Source organism: Nipponia nippon, unplaced genomic scaffold (genome assembly GCF_047370975.1).
Source record: "Nipponia nippon isolate SJK-2023a ecotype South Korea unplaced genomic scaffold, ASM4737097v1 scaffold_3, whole genome shotgun sequence".
NCBI lineage: Eukaryota > Metazoa > Chordata > Aves > Pelecaniformes > Threskiornithidae > Nipponia > Nipponia nippon.
Window position 1 is genome coordinate 119,115,323 of NW_028262347.1, and position 16,733 is coordinate 119,132,055.

A 16,733-nucleotide genomic window follows, 5' to 3' on the forward strand; every position below is an offset into this window, starting at 1 on the left:
CCATGAAATTTTCTATGAGCCAAGTGAATAGAGCCAAGGCTTTCGGAGGGAGGGATTGCCAGCACATCGCAGGCAGGCATAGGGAATAACACTGAACTTTGTTTCCTTTGAAGAAGGAGTGAGTTTGGTCTCTAGAGCGTGGATTATATTTCAGAAAAGGTCTGGGTTGAACGGTGAATGGCGTTTGGTATTACATGTATCGTTTGTCTAATGAGTCTTTCTGTCTCAAGGGAAGTTTGCCTTTTTGTGTTGCATTTTGTTGAATGCTTATTCTGAATTAAGCCTGGCCTTTTTTAATGTTCATAAAATATCTGAAAAGAGGTCATAATTTTTACAGTTTTTTTCGTTAATCCTAACCTGCTTGCCCAAGAAAGCAATTCTTCCAGGCATTTTTTGGGTTTGCTATTTCTTGGTGGTCTTAGAGAATGACCATTACCCTAACTCTTTGACTAGACACTTGGTCAAGCTGTGACTAAAGTTATACAAACACTTCTGCTTGAGAAATTCTTGGAGCATTAAAAGACCTTTTCATAGAATAAAAGTATTTGAGGGAAAAGAGTAGCAAAGACAGTACCTGTCATAAGAGATCAGATCTATCATTCATCTGATTCAGTACCTTGTCTCTTATAGTGCATAAAGCAGGTGCTGCAAGGTGAGGTTCATCTAGCATATAAAGTAGATTTCTGGAGAATAATGTAATCCCTGCCAAGGTCTAATCTGTGGCAGAACTTGGTTTAAACCACAAAATACGTCCAGGGGACTGATCTCAATGAGTACTTTGCTTGACTAAGACTTAGCTGCTCATGCCAAACTAGTCTTAGCCAAAGAAGAGAAAAGGTACCAAAGGCCATGGATCCCACTATTTTGACCATGTCTGCTAAGAGCAGGGATGGACTTTGTTCCCATTTTCTAACACATTCGCATGGCATTCAATTTCTGCAGCTGTTCTCTTCTCTGAAGCTGTTTCAGCTGATGCTTCGGGGCTCTGTAAAGCAGAGCTGCACAGTCTCAGGGCAGCAAAGTAGTGAAAAGATTCAGGGCTGGGTAGCCTGGAATCAGGACAGTGTGCGTCAGAAACCTTACCTTTACTGCCCTGGCTCTTTTTGCCTCTTGCTTCCCTGTGCGTGCCTGCAGGCACTGCTGGTGCCTCCTCTTTCCCCTTCTCATCTTGGATCCACAGCAGCTGGGCATGACCAGAGGAAGGGAAAGGAAGGATGTACAGAGGGGCAGAAACATAAAGACCCCCTGTGTTCCGATCCCTCCTGCTCTCTCCAGCTGCTCTGGGTGACCTGTCCCCCTCCTACCAGGCATCAGTGCCCAGGATCTGAGAAAGTCCCTGTGGTGGGTTGCCAGCAGGGTTAGGTACAGCACCAGGGTCTCTGCCTCCCAGGACAGAGACTGCCCAGTGCTTTGACAGCACGGATGATGCTGATGTTCTCTAACCTCAGCCTGTTCTCCCTCTGCTTTATTTCCCTTGCAGACCAAATTTATTTTTTTTTTAGAGCTGAATGCCATATACCAACTATAAATTCAGCTTTTCCTCTGGCCTACCAGTGCACATCAGTCCAAATGCAGATTTCTTGATGCACCAGGAATACACTGTTTAATGTTAATTGCTTCAGTTTGGAGGTTGCTGCTTTTTACAGTGAAAAGGGTCTGAAAGTTTCGTTTGCTCTCCCTTGCCCCAAGTTGTTTGGTGTTTTCCTTGCTCTGTTTTCTAAGATGGGAACTTCTGATCCTGATATTAACGGGGAAGGGTGGGTAAGCAGTTGGTTGGGACGGCAGAGTTAGCTCTGTGCTCTGACACCTTGAGGCAGTCAGTCAAGGCATCGTGTCACATTTCTCCATATCTAAGCCAGGATAATATGTTTTCTGCTTTACAAGGATGCTGTGAATGTAAATGTCCCACACTGTGTACGATGTTCAGATGCACTGATTAGAGAGGAGAAGGTTAAAAGTCCCATTGGGTTGCCACTGCTCAGGGAGATTAAAGGGTTTGAAAGGCTTTTAAGCCAGTTAATGACCTCATTAAAAAATTGACTGTATCTCTAGTGGGATGACTTGTTAACCACAAGTAAAAACCAGGGCCATTTTAGGCATGCTGCAAATGGACTAACAGTTTAAGTGTTTCTTGCACTCTCAATTTAGGTACGCTAATGTCATGGTATAAATTCAGATTCAATCTCCTGAGCGTGCGTCATACACTTGGGTCATAATTGTCTGTATTCTCAAAGTACAAGCACTTTGTGACCAATTTGGCTTATCTATAGCACAATATTAGTCTTTAACACAAGGTGTCTTAAACTCAAGCATGATGTTCCTCTCTCTCTCTGAAAGTGTGACTTTTCCCCTTGATAACCCCGTGTTGCCTGCGAGTTAATAACGTTGACTGTCAGAACAGCCAGGAGGCCAGTGCTCTCATTCACTCACTGTGTATCTCAGTCCCTACGGCCAGTTCTACTGCCTGGTCACCTTCGGTGCCAGCAATAGCTATTGCAGGATGCACTGTGGCCATTCCTGTTGACCATCCACTCACCAGTCCAGGTGGGGAGGTCACAAAGATGCAGGCATCAGAGGGACAGGACCAGATGATATGGCAAAGTCAGATGCAAACCTCTGCAGGAGAAAGGAAACGTGAGCAAATACAGACTCTGCCTCCTATGTGGGTTGTGTCAGAGGTGATGCTTCAAAGTCAGTGCCATCAGTACTCACTGACCCAGGCAAAAGAAATGTTACTGACACTTTTTGTCCCTGCTGGTAGGAGCTCAGTGAATGAAGTCAATGGCATTCTCGCAGCCAGACCTCACTGACAGGGATTAAAGAAACGTTAGGTGCTACGGGCTGACAAAGTTGCATTGACAGACAAGTTAGTTTAAATTATCAGATCCAAAAAACAGAGCTCAGCATCATGAGCACATGGGTTCTTAAGAAGGTGTGCATCAGCTTTTCACTGGGTACCTGCTTTTTCACAGAAAAATACCAGTGATGTCTAAAAGCCAAGTGGGTTCTTAGCTGTGGATCCAGCTGGAAGGCTGCAGTTTCACCCCTTCTGGCCAATGCAGGACGTTTAATCTAATTTAAACAAGAAACAATGTAGGATTTATGCCCTTGAGACGTGGCCCTCTAAAGAGAGGTCAGGTCTATGCAAGACATATAAAAATATTTTACCTTCTTTTGGGGAAGCTTTGCTAAGGTAGCACGGTCTTTATTGGACTTTGCCCTGAGTTTGCAGAGTACCAGCTCAGGCTCTCACTTTTCTCTTGGGGTACGTCCTAAAGATCTGAAGTACTTCTGTCACCATGTACCTGAGAAGTAGATGCAGCACATACGTGCATGCACACCTCTTTCTCATTTTTTTCTGAAGTTTGTTAAGAGTAGAATAAGACCTTTGCTATTTAAGCCATCTCTGTTAGAGTGGCCCTGCTTCCTCTGGCTGCACTTTGTGTGGCCTGAAATGTTTTTCCGGCATTAAGGAAGCTGCTCGAGCGTGGCTGATTTTGGCTCAGAAGAGGGCAGCCCCGAGGTGTTCAACTGGGGCTCTGTACAGACACTACAAGCTACTGGGAGCTTGCAGCAGAGTGGAAAGGTTAGCTTTAGATCTAACCTTTCGTCTTTAGGGTAAAGCAGTGCTGAACTGTTGCTCCTTGCCCCGGGAAGGGAGTGAGCCAGCTAGCCTGTAAGTTCATTTTAGGAATTGTGGAGACAGAGTCTGATATATTCTGACAGGTTTGAGCAAAGAATGACATCGGTGCTCATTTTGTTTTGAACTGTATGATGAGGAACTTGTTCCATGAGAAATAATGTTTCTTTGACATCGGACAAATTAAGCTTTTTTTTTTTAAAAAAAAAAAAAAAAGTAAAATTTGGATAGTAAATCACTGTAAGAGTCTAGAATACTTTTCTAAATTTCAGAGATTATAAATATTAGGAAGAAAAGTGGGAACACAAGTTTGAAGTTGTCACTTCTAGTAACTTCGAAACTCTCTTGAAAGTCATTTTGTAAGGGAATAGCAGAGGGGATGTGTCCCATTGCCCTGCATTAGGCTTTGACTGCCTTGGGTTCTTTTGAGTAAGTGGGAAAGGCATCTTGAATGCAAAGAAATACCATGGGGTTGAATAATCCCTGCACTGCAGCTGGAGTGCACTACTGAGGATAGACGAACTTGACACAAACCCACTGGAGTCCGGATCTGCAGGCGGTGGCGTAGGGCAGAGCTGAGCCGGTGGGTAAGACGGAATCAGCGCTTCCACTGCTTGTTATCCTTTGTGTCTGGGTGACTGAAGGTCCAGAAATTCAAGAGAGATCTGGAAGCGTTTGAAATCCATAGGGCTGGGCAAGCTCAGCCAGACCCATGCTTTGCTGCATGAACTTACTGGCTGCTAGCTATAGGATCTTGACACTAAATTCCCTTTTCTAGGGGATAGACACCTCTGTGGTTGTCTCTTGGTATTTTTAGGATGAAGACCTTCACTTCTCATCATAGTCATTCTCAGATGACAGAGGCATAGGGTCAGAGCCTGTGCCTCTTACACAGCAGGGCTCCAGTTTTGCCCCAGGAGACTAGATAAAGACCAAAAGATCGTAGTTTTAGTTAATCATTTGTACAACAGCCAGACCTCATGAACTTTCTAAATGTCATCAAGCTCATTGCAAACTTTCACATTATGAAAATAGCTTAACCTTTATTGTAGAATTTCTAGGAGAATAGAAATATACAGAAAGTTAGTCTTCAGTGATTTTACATTCTGTTCTATTTAACACTAACACCTGATGCATGACAAACAGGACTGTAAAAAGCACAATGTTTTATGTAAAAGCATCCATTCTTTGCCTGATTTTTTGTTCATAGTCAAAAGAAATAATTGCTACTACTTTTTTTTTTTTTTTCCTCCCTCCCTTTCTTTCTCTAAGGATCAATCTGCTTTGCAAACATGGCTATTGCTATGCTTGAACCAGCTTTACCCATCTGGATGATGGAGACCATGTGTTCAGAAAAATGGCAGCTTGGTAAAGTACAGTATATTATTTGCATCTCTATATTTTGTCTAATGACTGTCTCAGTTCTCGTCCTGTTAATGATGGTCTCCTTATATGCTTCAGGGTAGTAATTTTTTTTTTACTGTGTTTAAATTGTCAGTGTTATACCTGCACAATTGCAAACATCGGTGTGTAAGAAAAATAGGTAATGGATTGATGTTATTGCAATAGAGGCTGCAGTAAGGGGCAACACTCACATTGCAAGGAGAAATAGATGCAGGCAGCCATGGCACCGTGCTTGTCCTGGCTCCTTTGGGAGCCCCAGCAGCGCATCTGGCAGCAAGTGTTGGCCGGGGCAGCTGCCAGGTGCCCTGTGAGCTGCAGAGCCAGCCCAGTGGGGCAAAACAATTTGTTTGGGGTTTTTCCCAGCAGGAATCCTTCCTCCGTTCCCAGTTTGAATTGCCAGGAGCAGGCAGCTGCAGAACTCTGCAGCAGGTGCACTATGTTTGGTGCAGAGCATGCCCATGCCAACATATACTCCTTCCCGGGCTGCTCCTGGCAAGGAGTGGAAGAGGGGGGGACTTTACTTAAAATGTAGCCACCAAGGATATGAGGAGCATTTTCCCTTGAATCTGATAGATATGACACCCTTTCAGTGGTTACTTAGTCATCCCATCCAACAGAAAGCAATGGGAGAGCCCCAGCTTGGGCCACCTTATAACCTGTAACAGTCTCGTGAATCCAGTGTCCACAGGCAAACTGGGAATTTGTCCTGTGTATTAGGTTAGACTAGAGAGTGAAATTGGGACAGCTACTTTCTCTTTGAGATGAACAAGGCGGGGGGGAAGAAAAATGGACCAACTTCCAGTGAGTGTCAAACTGTGTGCAGGAGGTTGATGTGAATCGTCTTGGGTGGGGGGTGCCTGGCCATCGTGTACCACAACACATAGCGCTGATCCTCTGTGTCAACCTGACTGATGTTTACCAGTTTAATAGTTTGTAGGGAATTTGCCGTTACAAACACAACATATGTTTGATAATGTTGACGAGTGTTCTGTATTGTGTCATTTCATTAGGGTATTTTTCAGTATCAATATATGGCATTTGAATGAAAAAGAAAAATTATTCACAAAAATGATGTTCAACTAGCATCCGACTAATATCCCTACTCTTTCTTAATGTAGATGTCCCTACACAGAGAAAGCACAAACCTTAGTTCTTATTAATGCAAACCCAGATCTAGGGTGGCCATAGCCAGCGGTCCTTAATGTGTTGCTGTACTGTTGAACATGGTACTGACTCCTAGCCTGTAATACAGCGAAATTAATGCACAGACTTGGATATTTTATACCTCACGAAGAAAAAGAAAGATTGCTTATCTACCTCCCTCACTAGAGTTTCATATGACTGGTGCAAAGGAAATGAGATTTACAAATCTCTTAGTTGAACAGAGGTTCCTAGAAGGAAAATATCCATTTTAAATTAAGACTAATTTTACCCCTTAATGATGTAAGTAATTGACTCCATTAGGCTTTGTCTGATTTGACAGCATTAATTAAAGTTTTTAAGCCTCTTAAATTATATCTCGAACTGCAGGATTTTAAGCAAATGATTATCTTATGCAATTTGGAGATCCAGCTGTTTGAAGCATGATCTGAAGAAGTTACAAAAAAACCTTGATTTGATCAATTAATGTTACTGTGCATAAAGCTTATTTAGAATATTACAGTTCTGCTTCAGTATACCACAGCTTACACACCAACCTGCAAGTCTTGTTTAACAAGCCTTTGCAGTATTTTTTTTACAGTTGTCAAGGTCTGCTATGTGTGACCATTTGGTATAAAAAGACAGCTCCAAGCAGTACCGAAGTAGCTGTGGGTATGGGTACACAGGTGAAAATGTTTCCCCAGCATCACCATTGTAACCCACAAGGATTTTAATCACAGGATATTGCTGGGCTAAAAATTACCTCTCAATTTTTTTCTTATGAATATCAGAGAGCTAAGAAGGAAGATGGATAGGCAGGAAATGAGAAAATCTTTGTTGCCTTGGTGAAAGATGAAGAGCATATACACTTAAAGGGAATGGTTGGATTGTGTACCATAATGTCACGGCTGCTTGCTAAATCCGAATTACCTGATTTAACAATAACCAAATGGAAGGCTTGTTGTGGCATGTGCTAATTTGTCAGACTCTCCCAGTTCTGTCAGGTTTTTCCAGTTCTTTTTTTCTTAAGATGCAAAATATAACAGGAAAAACAGGAAAATACTGTGTCTTATTTCTTCCAAGACCCATGCAACTCCATCCCACAAGGATCAACCCCGTTTCTCTGCCTCTTGGGTATTTTTCATACCATGTCTTCTCCCCGAAGGCAGTCCCTGCTCTCACACACGTCTGAATCGTCCTCCCTGGTGCTCTCCAAGCAGTCGAGGCAATGGCACACCGTGCTCTCCGTTAGCATTTCTTCCTTTGACATTTGCCCTCCGGCTGGCTCCTGCCCTGTGACTCACTTGTAGGGAGAGGATGAATCTTCAAGTACAGACTGTAATTGGCTTTTAAACCAGAGATATTTCTGGCCACTGTGCAGCCAGCATCTACTCCAGATAGAGCTGCTGCTGTGGAAACCTCAGGACTAGAAAAAATTGCTGGTCCCGACAGTGTGTTTTTCTGAGTGGATGTGGAGGAGATGGGAGGGTCCGGGTGCCCTCCCGTCAGGGTCAGAAGGGATTTACTTGGGTGCCCTCATCTCCAAGTCATTACAGATAATCAGGTTTTTTAATTTAAACCAAAAACTGATTTGTTTAAAATTAACTTTTATTGTAAATATATTGGCTAAATAATTTCAAAACCATGATTGTAATGTTTCTTCACCTTTACGTTCTTGATATACACTTGGCTTCAGTCGCCACTTGACCAAGGACTATATTGCGGCATTACAAACTGGCCTGTAACGCGAGGCCTCGCGGCATCCCAGGGTGTGGAGGGGGACCGTGACTTACAAAGCCACCGCAGCAGTCCTGCTGTACCCACCTCCAGGGAGGGATTCACCCACCCGACCGTTCTGGGCTTGCTGCATGTGCCGAGCATATGCTCCGTAAGCCATGCAACCGTGAAAGAGTTGCTTTCTTTGACCTATCCCAAAGCTTATTTCAGTTAGATATAAACCTTTTTGCTCTTTGTTTTTCCGTCCCCTCTCCCATACCAGTTCTCGTAGCTGATGTTGAAAAACTCTTTTCAAAGGTGTCACATTGCTCCTGCATTTCATAGATGCTGTCCTTAGATTTCATGAGGAGGTTGCAACAAACCGGATATTTGATTCTTTGGGCTATGCACAAAGAGTCTAGTAGATGCGTTCAAATCAAAATTGCAGTGTCTGGAATTTATTAGTTTCGTCTAACACTTCACTAAAATCCCTGCTGATAAAAGATCTCATTCATATTTTTCAGGCGTTGCTTTTATTCCAGCTAGTATCTCTTATCTCATTGGGACTAATCTTTTTGGGATACTTGCACACAAAATGGGAAGGTATGCTTAATTTAAAAATACTAATAATCTTCCAGTCGGTTGATGTACCATTTCCAATGTTTCCTAGGGCAATTTATTAATAGTGGGAATTATTAAAGTTTGTTCTCTAGTGGCAAAATCACTTTTTTGAACATGTTGCTACTTTGGTTGTGTAACTCGGCACTTTAGACATGACTTTGAAACATTCAAGATCAGCTCTGACATCTCAGTGTCACCAGTCTCTGAGTGATGTTCCTTCTTTGATAGGTGGCTTTGTGCTTTACTTGGGATGATAATCGTGGGAATAAGTATTTTATGCGTAAGTAGAAGATCATGTACCTTTCAAACCATCTAAATGTTCATGTGTTCATCTTCAAATATGTGCTTTCCCCATGAGATTTTGCCGAAGTTTCTGCTTTCTGATATGTTATTAAACAATGTGTAGCTAATAGGTTCCAGATCAGAGTTTTGAGTGCTTTCAAATTTCAGTGCTTCAATTATTTTGAAGGAAGACTGGCTCTGAAAGGAGGAGGATGATCCTTTTTTTGAGCTGTCACTCAACAGTTTATTCTTGCTCATAATAGTGTATCAGTGGTTTAATGGCACAGTTGTCTGAAACAGTAGCCCAGAACAAGGATCAAACTCTAACTTGCACATCTGTACCAAGTGTGCCATAACTACTCTGAGAATTTATTTTAGAAAAAGAAAACTAACCTCATTAGCCTGTGCAGTGTGACTTCAATTAACTGCCTGAAATTTCATTTATAGGTACCGTTTGCTAAAAACATTTACGGGCTCATAGCACCAAATTTTGGAGTTGGATTTGCCATTGGTAAGAAAAATTCCAATGACTTCTTACAGTCTGTTTGTTATGTGAAAATGATTTTATATGAAGTTACATGGAAAATTAGTTTTGTCGCCATTCTGATGTGACAGTAGCGAAGCTCGAGCTGAGGCCCAAACTGATAGGTAGAGCAAGAAGGATTAAAGGACAGTGCTCAGGCAGTTTAAACCAGGCTGCTGTTAGACAAGCTGGATTCTGAAGTCTGTCCAGAATTGCTCCATCCAAACAGATCTTTCAAACTGTCCGTGAATTTATACCTTGTTTTCAGGAACAAAGCAATGCACTGCCCAAAACCCAGTCTTCCCTGTTGTTCATAGAAAAAAAAAAAAAACAGGCTTAAATTTTTGTTCATCAATAGGAATTCCCAAGCCCGCACGCACGTACTCTTTTTCAAGTAGTATGTGTGAACATTGCTGATGCTGGCCCATGCAGTCAGGCTGGAGTGGGGGCCATGGCTTGGATTTTAGCACGTGGCTGGTCAGCAAATGTTCTGGGGCATCTTCACGCGTGAGGGATGTGAAGTTAGGACAGAAGTTAGAGGCACAACTACAAATGCCCAGTATCTCAGCAGTTTTGTCAGCTGTCTTGTGCTATTTCTTGCTCGCAATGGAAGTGTGGCTCAAAAGACCATACTAATTTCGATTGACTGGAGGCTAATGCAATCTTTTAGGCCTACAGTAAGGGTAAGTTTGTAAAAAATAATTTTCCCCCAAATTAAAGGTACTTGGCTGGTAATGTGAGATAGGAGCCTTTGCACGGACAGTTACTGAGAAGTGGTTGACATGCTCTAAACTCGCATCTCTCGTCCTCTGGCAAGTGTCATGTGTACACATCCATACATGTCCATATGTGACCTCAGGCACAGTAAAGACCTTAAAAAACATGGATGATACAGTCTATTTTAACACAATTATTTAAGAATAAGCCTCCTTTTAGTTGCTTTTGCATCCCTTTTCAGCACATAGTTGGCCAAGACATTAAAAGAATAAAAAAAAAAGGCAGTCTTTTCCTGAAATACGTTTCCCTCCCTCCCTCCCAGGAATGGTGGACTCCTCCATGATGCCAATTATGGGCTACCTCGTAGATCTGCGTCACGTGTCAGTCTATGGCAGCGTGTACGCAATAGCTGATGTTGCCTTTTGCATGGGCTTCGCCATAGGTAAGTCCGGCCTTTTCCTGCCTGTAAGGCACCTGACAGTTAAGAGGAATATGCAAGGATGGTAGGTGCGAGTCCCAGTGGCACTCACAGGCTTTATGAGCTGTGGTGGCTATTTTCTATAAGAAGTCAGAAGCAGAGGGAAAGGACGTGGGGAATTGTGTTTGGCATCTGTTCCCCTCCTCTGCTGCAATGCCGTGCTCAGCTTCGTCAGCTTTAAGAGGCTTGAAAGTGGCAGGCACTGAACACAAATAGGATATCCCTAGGAAAGAGGTCTTGCAACGTTTAAAACTAACACCACAGCTGTGCTCCTAATAGTTCAGGAGGGGAATAATTTCCCTCTGAACCCCTGCCTCCTTGAGTGCATGATACAGATGCCCCGGGAGGCCCTAGGAGCATCTCTAATTTCTTCAGTGAACGCAGATTATGGAGCCAGAAGAGATTTCTGTTATAATTACAAACATGTCTTTACATTCCTCAAATCAATTTGTAAAGCGGGAGTTTTGTATATAAAATTACTGTTGTTTAAAAGTGACTGCTGCAAAATTTGTCTGAGCAGTATTCAGAAAATGGTTTTATTTATACAAGGTCCCTCTGTTGGTGGTGCCATTGCAAAGGCCATTGGATTTCCATGGCTCATGACAATTATAGGGATTGTGGATATCCTCTTCGCTCCTCTCTGCTTTTTCCTTCGTAGTCCACCTGCCAAAGAGGAGAAAATGGTAAGTATACTGTGGTTTCTTTCTTTTGGTTTTGGGTTTTTTTGTTGTTGTTTGGGGTTTGTGTTTTGTTTTTTTTCCCCAGTGAAACAAATGAGAATTTATTTCTGCATCTTTGTCTCTAACTTCCCCCAAATGGGACCAGCACAGTTTATTTCACCCTCGTGCATCACCTTTGGAATGAACTCCCCCTTCTTTGTATGTCCAAGATATATAAGGAAAAACTTTTTATTAGTTACATCCTACAAAGTCACAAATTAGATATTATCACGAAACAGGGTCCAGCAGACATTCATCTGCAACAGCATACGCTGTGGTGGAGTCAGTATAAAAGGCATTTTTGTTTTCCTCTAAGTGCCAGAAATGTTTTGACCAAGTTCTCAACGTGTTTCATGCCTTTGTGTGCCTCAGTCTGTTTTCTTCATGGTCTTCTACAGTACATTTTGCATCGTATTTTTTCCTCTTCCTTGTTCCTCCATACAGATCACCTGCCCTCACAAATCAATGTTTTCTCTTATCCTGTCTGTATCACAGGCCTTGTCCTGACTCTTTCTTTTTTAATATAATTTAATTTTATAGAGCAGTCAGTGCTCCCCAGCTACTCGATGTTGCTAAGAATGATGATGCTTGGCCAAATCAGCAATCTCGCCGAGTCCCCTGCGGCCCGCAGTGGGTATCTAGGGACGAGTCTCAGAGCCAGTGAATGTGTTCTGACACGTCCCTAAAATTAGGGGCTAAGAGACCCGAGTGAAAAGTGACTGTGATTAACAGCCTTTAACAGACTTTTTTCCCCCTATTTTCCCCCGTTCACATTTGCTCTCTGAGTCCGTATAAAAGTCTACTTTCCACAAGACCTGGAGTAAGGAGTTCCCCTGCTTATTCCGTGAGTTCTGCCCCAGGATACCCACGAATGTGCCTGCAGGAATGTTTCACTCCCCTCCTATTGCTCACTGTTTGCCTAGCCTGTGTCCCCCCTCCCCCCAAAAAAAGATTCCTGCTTTGCTCTTGTTAGTCCTTTTCCTTCATTTCCCCTCCTATACCATTTTCCTCTCTCCCTTCCTTTCCCATTTCTGTACCTTAATTTGCCCTTTCATATAATGTCCTTTATCTCCTCCCCTACTCTGCTGTTGCAAGACTTGCTGTTCCTATAGGTTTATACTGGATCAGGTTCAAAAGCCCTCTTACTGCGGGAGGGGATCCAGGGCTGTATTCACTACATTTCCTTTGCTCAGCAAGAAGATGGGAAGCTCCTGAAGGAATTCCAAGGCAGTGCACTCCCTGTTGTGATTCCAGGGCTGGGAAAGTCCTGGGAAGCAAGTACCAATCTTTGCTGCAACATCTGTCACCATCTGTAGGTCTGGCCCACCCAGCACTTCATCTTGCTCGTACTGAACGAGGTTGACTTGGGCATAAAATGTAGTTGCTAATTGTTTATTTGGGTGAAAAGAAAATGTAATTTTGCATGGCCATGGTCTTACTATTCAGTGCCACATCTCTGCGAGGTAAGAACAGAACCTGCTGTGTATGCTGCTCACGCTTTGTACTGGCGTGAGCAGAACAGAAGGTGGAAAAATGAATCTTGCTGAAATAGTGGCGTACGTGAGGCCAGAGGCCTTTTGTTCTGCACATATTTGGACTGCAGAATCCCAGAGATTCCAGTTAATCCCCTGTCGTGACCTTTGCAGACTGCATAGATTTTTTTTTTTTTTTATGCACTAAGGCTGAGGAACAGAAAGAAAAAAAAAAAGCACTGCTGTTGTTTGCCAGAGATATGAAGTTTATGGCGTGCTTCCCTGGTCCCTGACAGGGTTTCATGTGTAACGTGGTAATCTCTGAAGGGACGGGATCTCTCCCCACAGCTTAAACACCTTCCAGCGTCTGCCCCATTAACACACCTTTAAATGCAAAGTGGCTCCTACTCCCAAAGTGGCTTGTGTCAGGGAACTGATGTGCCATTTCTCTCGGGTTTGAAGAGTCAAGAGGAGGGTCCCTACTTTGTGCTCTTTGCATAATTAACTAAAAACCAAACGTAATCACGCTCAACATGAAATATGCTACACAGCTGCTCTGAGTACATAATTCTTCCTAGGAAGAATTCATCCCAAAGGACGCAGGATTGTGGCTGGCCCCTAACTACGCTAATCCCTTTTAGCTTGCCTTGGGTGTAAAGGCGTGACATTTGGCCCACCACCCTCAGCAGAGCCTGGTTACGTGAATCTGGAGCTCCACAGAAAGCAGGGGGGGAAAAGCTAGTAAGGGAGACTCAGCTTGAGGCAGTCGGACTCCTCTTGCTCATTCATCCAGCTTTTAATAGATGGAGATTAAATGTAGGAGAGGTAAGTTACTGCAACTGGAGAGCAGGTAGATGTATTTCAATTTACTACATGGGCTGAACTACCGGTTCCACTAAGGTAACAGAAATTGGCTGGTGATGTCTTTAGGGCCAAGATCCCACCTCACACAGACCCACGGACTCCATTTGCTCTGATTGAAATGGGTTTGGGTGCTGCTTTGACGGAGGACAGGCGGATCCCTGAATGGTGGCTGTGTGGCGGGGTCAGCCACGGACCTCAGCTGGATGCTAAGCAGGAATGCCAACGTTCACACTCTCTTTTCTTGCAGGCCATACTCATGGATCACAACTGTTCTGTGAAAACAAAAATGTATACCCAGAACAACATCCAGTCCTACCCCATAGGTGACGAAGAAGAAGAATATGAAAGCGATGAATAATGTGAAAAGCCATAGAATGTATTTTGGTGTACAAAAATGCAGTGTTTCATGTGAAACATCTCATCCAGAAATAGGTTTTAGTTGTACTGTCCATTTAATAGTGAAATGGTCAAAAAACCAAAGGTATATTCCTCATCGCCCATGGTTATAAAGCAGACTGCTAACCGCCTTATAAGGGGGGAAAAGCTTTTATAGAGGATTTGTATAGTGTTAATCTTTGTGTATTTAATTTTATTGAATATTATACTATATTTTTGATTAAATGTGTAGTATAAATCTGTATAAACATGTGAATTTTAACTATTTGGTTTTTTAAAGTCAGCACATCAACACGCAATATTTCGTATCTTGTTTGGAGTCATAAGTTACTGGCAAGAGCTTGGGACTCTCTTAACTAACTGGAAGAAAAAAAAAAAAAAAGCAAAGCTTGAAGAAAACCTATCCAATTTGTATTCTTATACATTGTGCCCTTGTCAGTACATTGGGAGGAGCTGAAGGCTGGAATTCAGGCTGTAGACGTGGCTATGACGTTTTTGATCAACTTCAGAGTGTACGTTGGCACGATAAAAGGCACGGCTTCTTTGCCAGTTTCAGAGATGAGCTCTCCCTGAACCACTCATGGAGCGCTGGGGACAGCCGTATTTTAAACAGATGAGTGTATTGCTATTAATCAGTACCATTTAATGATGTTTTAATTAGCTAACCACTTGTGCAATATGAAGCCCCCAAACAACCCCACCACCAGACAAACCAGTAGGTACGAATGTGCACTGTTCCTTTCCCTTAAAGGGAATAAGAAGAGCATGAAGATACTGTTTATATTTCTTGCTTTTGAATCTTTTATTTTTAACATATCTCAACTTTATTTTAGATGCATCTTAAGTGACTGGTTAAGAAAAGCTGCAGTACCACAGTATTTAGTCTTTGCCTGTACTGAAAGCAAGCCAATAACTTTAGCAGATCAAACAAAAAACCCCGCTATTTTACATGCATTCACGTACACATCTAGGAATTCAATATATATATATATTTTTCAAAAAATGAAGTTAAAATATCAACTTGGCTAACAAGAATCAAAAAAAGAGACCAGTTTGTTGCCAACCCCTCTTACCATTTGGGGGCACAGTCTAATACAGGAAAAGCACTGTATTAGGCAATCCCTATTTGCACTGCGAAAAATCGGACTTGTAAAGAAAGCATTTTAAAACAATCCCAATGTCCTCATCAACCATGGTACATCTTTTCATTTGTAAAATTAAAATCTTTATGTGCCTTCTTCTACGTAATTGCACGTTTTATGTACTACAGCATAGATACTATGTTTACATATAGTTTTGTAAAGTGTATATACTATGGTCAGAAAATATGAAAAATATAGTGGATCAAACTTCCAAGTATTGCTTTGTCAATAATTATGCATTCAAACCGCATTAAAATGAAGTTGTCTAAAAGAAGTTCATGATCTGTTGTAATAAGGTAAAAATAATAATAAAAAAAAGAAACCCCCTCACGATTTGCCTTATGCATTGTGGTTTACTGTATGCTAAGGGGGGAAAAAGCCAACAAATACTTCAGGTCATGGGAGAGCACTCCTCAGTTCCAGTCCATTTGTAATCGAGGACAAATATTTTCACTCCAGGTCATAAATATGCAGCTTAGGTAATCACAATGCTTCCAAACCCAGTCTGTTATGTGGCTGCTGGTTCGAGATTTAACTTTTGGGGAACAGATAAGGCCAAAACGTGCAGCACCAGGGCACAGCCCTGTACGTGCTGCCAGCCCGGGGTGTTTAGGCAAGGATGAAGAGTCTGAGAAAACATTTTAAGAGGCTTCAATGATGTGAAACACCAAGCGATATCGTCCTAGGGTTGACCTGAAAAACCAACTTACAGATTTTATAGTGGTATATTTTCTGTTGCATTCTTTTGAATATATAACAGATGGAAATCCTTCCTTCAAAGCTGAGAGGTGTTTGGGGACAGACGGACAGACATTAATGCAGCAAAAACAAGGATTTTGCAATATGTTGAGTACTTCACTGCCACTGAATAAGTGACAATTGTGCATTTTAATGATTATTTACATTAGGTTCAGAGTTTAATGTTGTGGATCATTTGGATACTTGAAACTTTTTGTCCCAAGAGAAGTTATTTTACCCGGCTTCACTGAACCCTTTTGGTCAACATCAGATTGTTAATCCAATTAAATTGAAATTAATATACCAATGTTAGAATTCTGAATTATCACACGTTAATTTATTTGCCAGGTGATTAACCAATGTATTGCTTAAATTCACAAGTGTAGAAGTAATGCAAACATAGCAACTTATACATTAAAAAAAAAAAAAAAGGCATAGAATGGCTTACTTCAGGGCTCGGTTCCGTACTTCTGAGCAGACCAAAATGAAGCAAGAGTTCACATTTCATGCAACACAAACCGAGTACGAGGAAGCCGAAGGACAGATGAACTGATCCCACTCACGTTCCGCAGATGGAGGCAGGTTTCCGTGGGAGCCTTACGGACCAGCATCTCACCCAGCTTTGCTGAGCAGACCCAGGCAGCCCAGCCTGCCCCCCCAGGGCTTGCTCTGCTCCCGGTCCACCAGAAGTCAGAGGGAGGGAGTTAGGTGCCACACAGACACCCATGGTTGGGCTCTCTACACCACCTTTCCCTGCCCCCCCCCCCCCCAAAAAAAAAAGACATCTAGCAGTTCTACATTTTGGATTTTCTGTGCCATGGAGGAATACGTAATCAAACACGAACCCTTTTTGCTGACAGGAAGTAACTTTAGTCACAGAA

The 16,733-nt window shown here is 42.4% G+C and overlaps 1 protein-coding gene across 3 annotated transcripts in view; it reads left to right on the top strand.

The window, feature by feature from the left end:
* The window catches only part of SLC18A2 (solute carrier family 18 member A2), a 31,930-nt gene extending 16,344 nt beyond the window's left edge, over positions 1-15,586 (top strand). For 2 of the 3 annotated variants that reach the window (XM_087767277.1, XM_087767279.1), the window contains exons 10-16: positions 4,913-5,008; positions 8,425-8,503; positions 8,750-8,801; positions 9,251-9,314; positions 10,366-10,485; positions 11,071-11,204; positions 13,824-15,586. In XM_087767277.1, coding sequence (XP_087623403.1) covers positions 4,913-5,008; positions 8,425-8,503; positions 8,750-8,801; positions 9,251-9,314; positions 10,366-10,485; positions 11,071-11,204; positions 13,824-13,934 — 656 coding nt within the window. In that variant the 3' untranslated portion in view covers positions 13,935-15,586. Of the gene's footprint in view, positions 1-4,912; positions 5,014-8,424; positions 8,504-8,749; positions 8,802-9,250; positions 9,315-10,365; positions 10,486-11,070; positions 11,205-13,823 lie in introns of all 3 variants that reach the window. The other variant, XM_087767280.1, reaches the window with a different exon arrangement.
* The last annotated feature ends 1,147 nt before the right edge of the window (positions 15,587-16,733 follow it).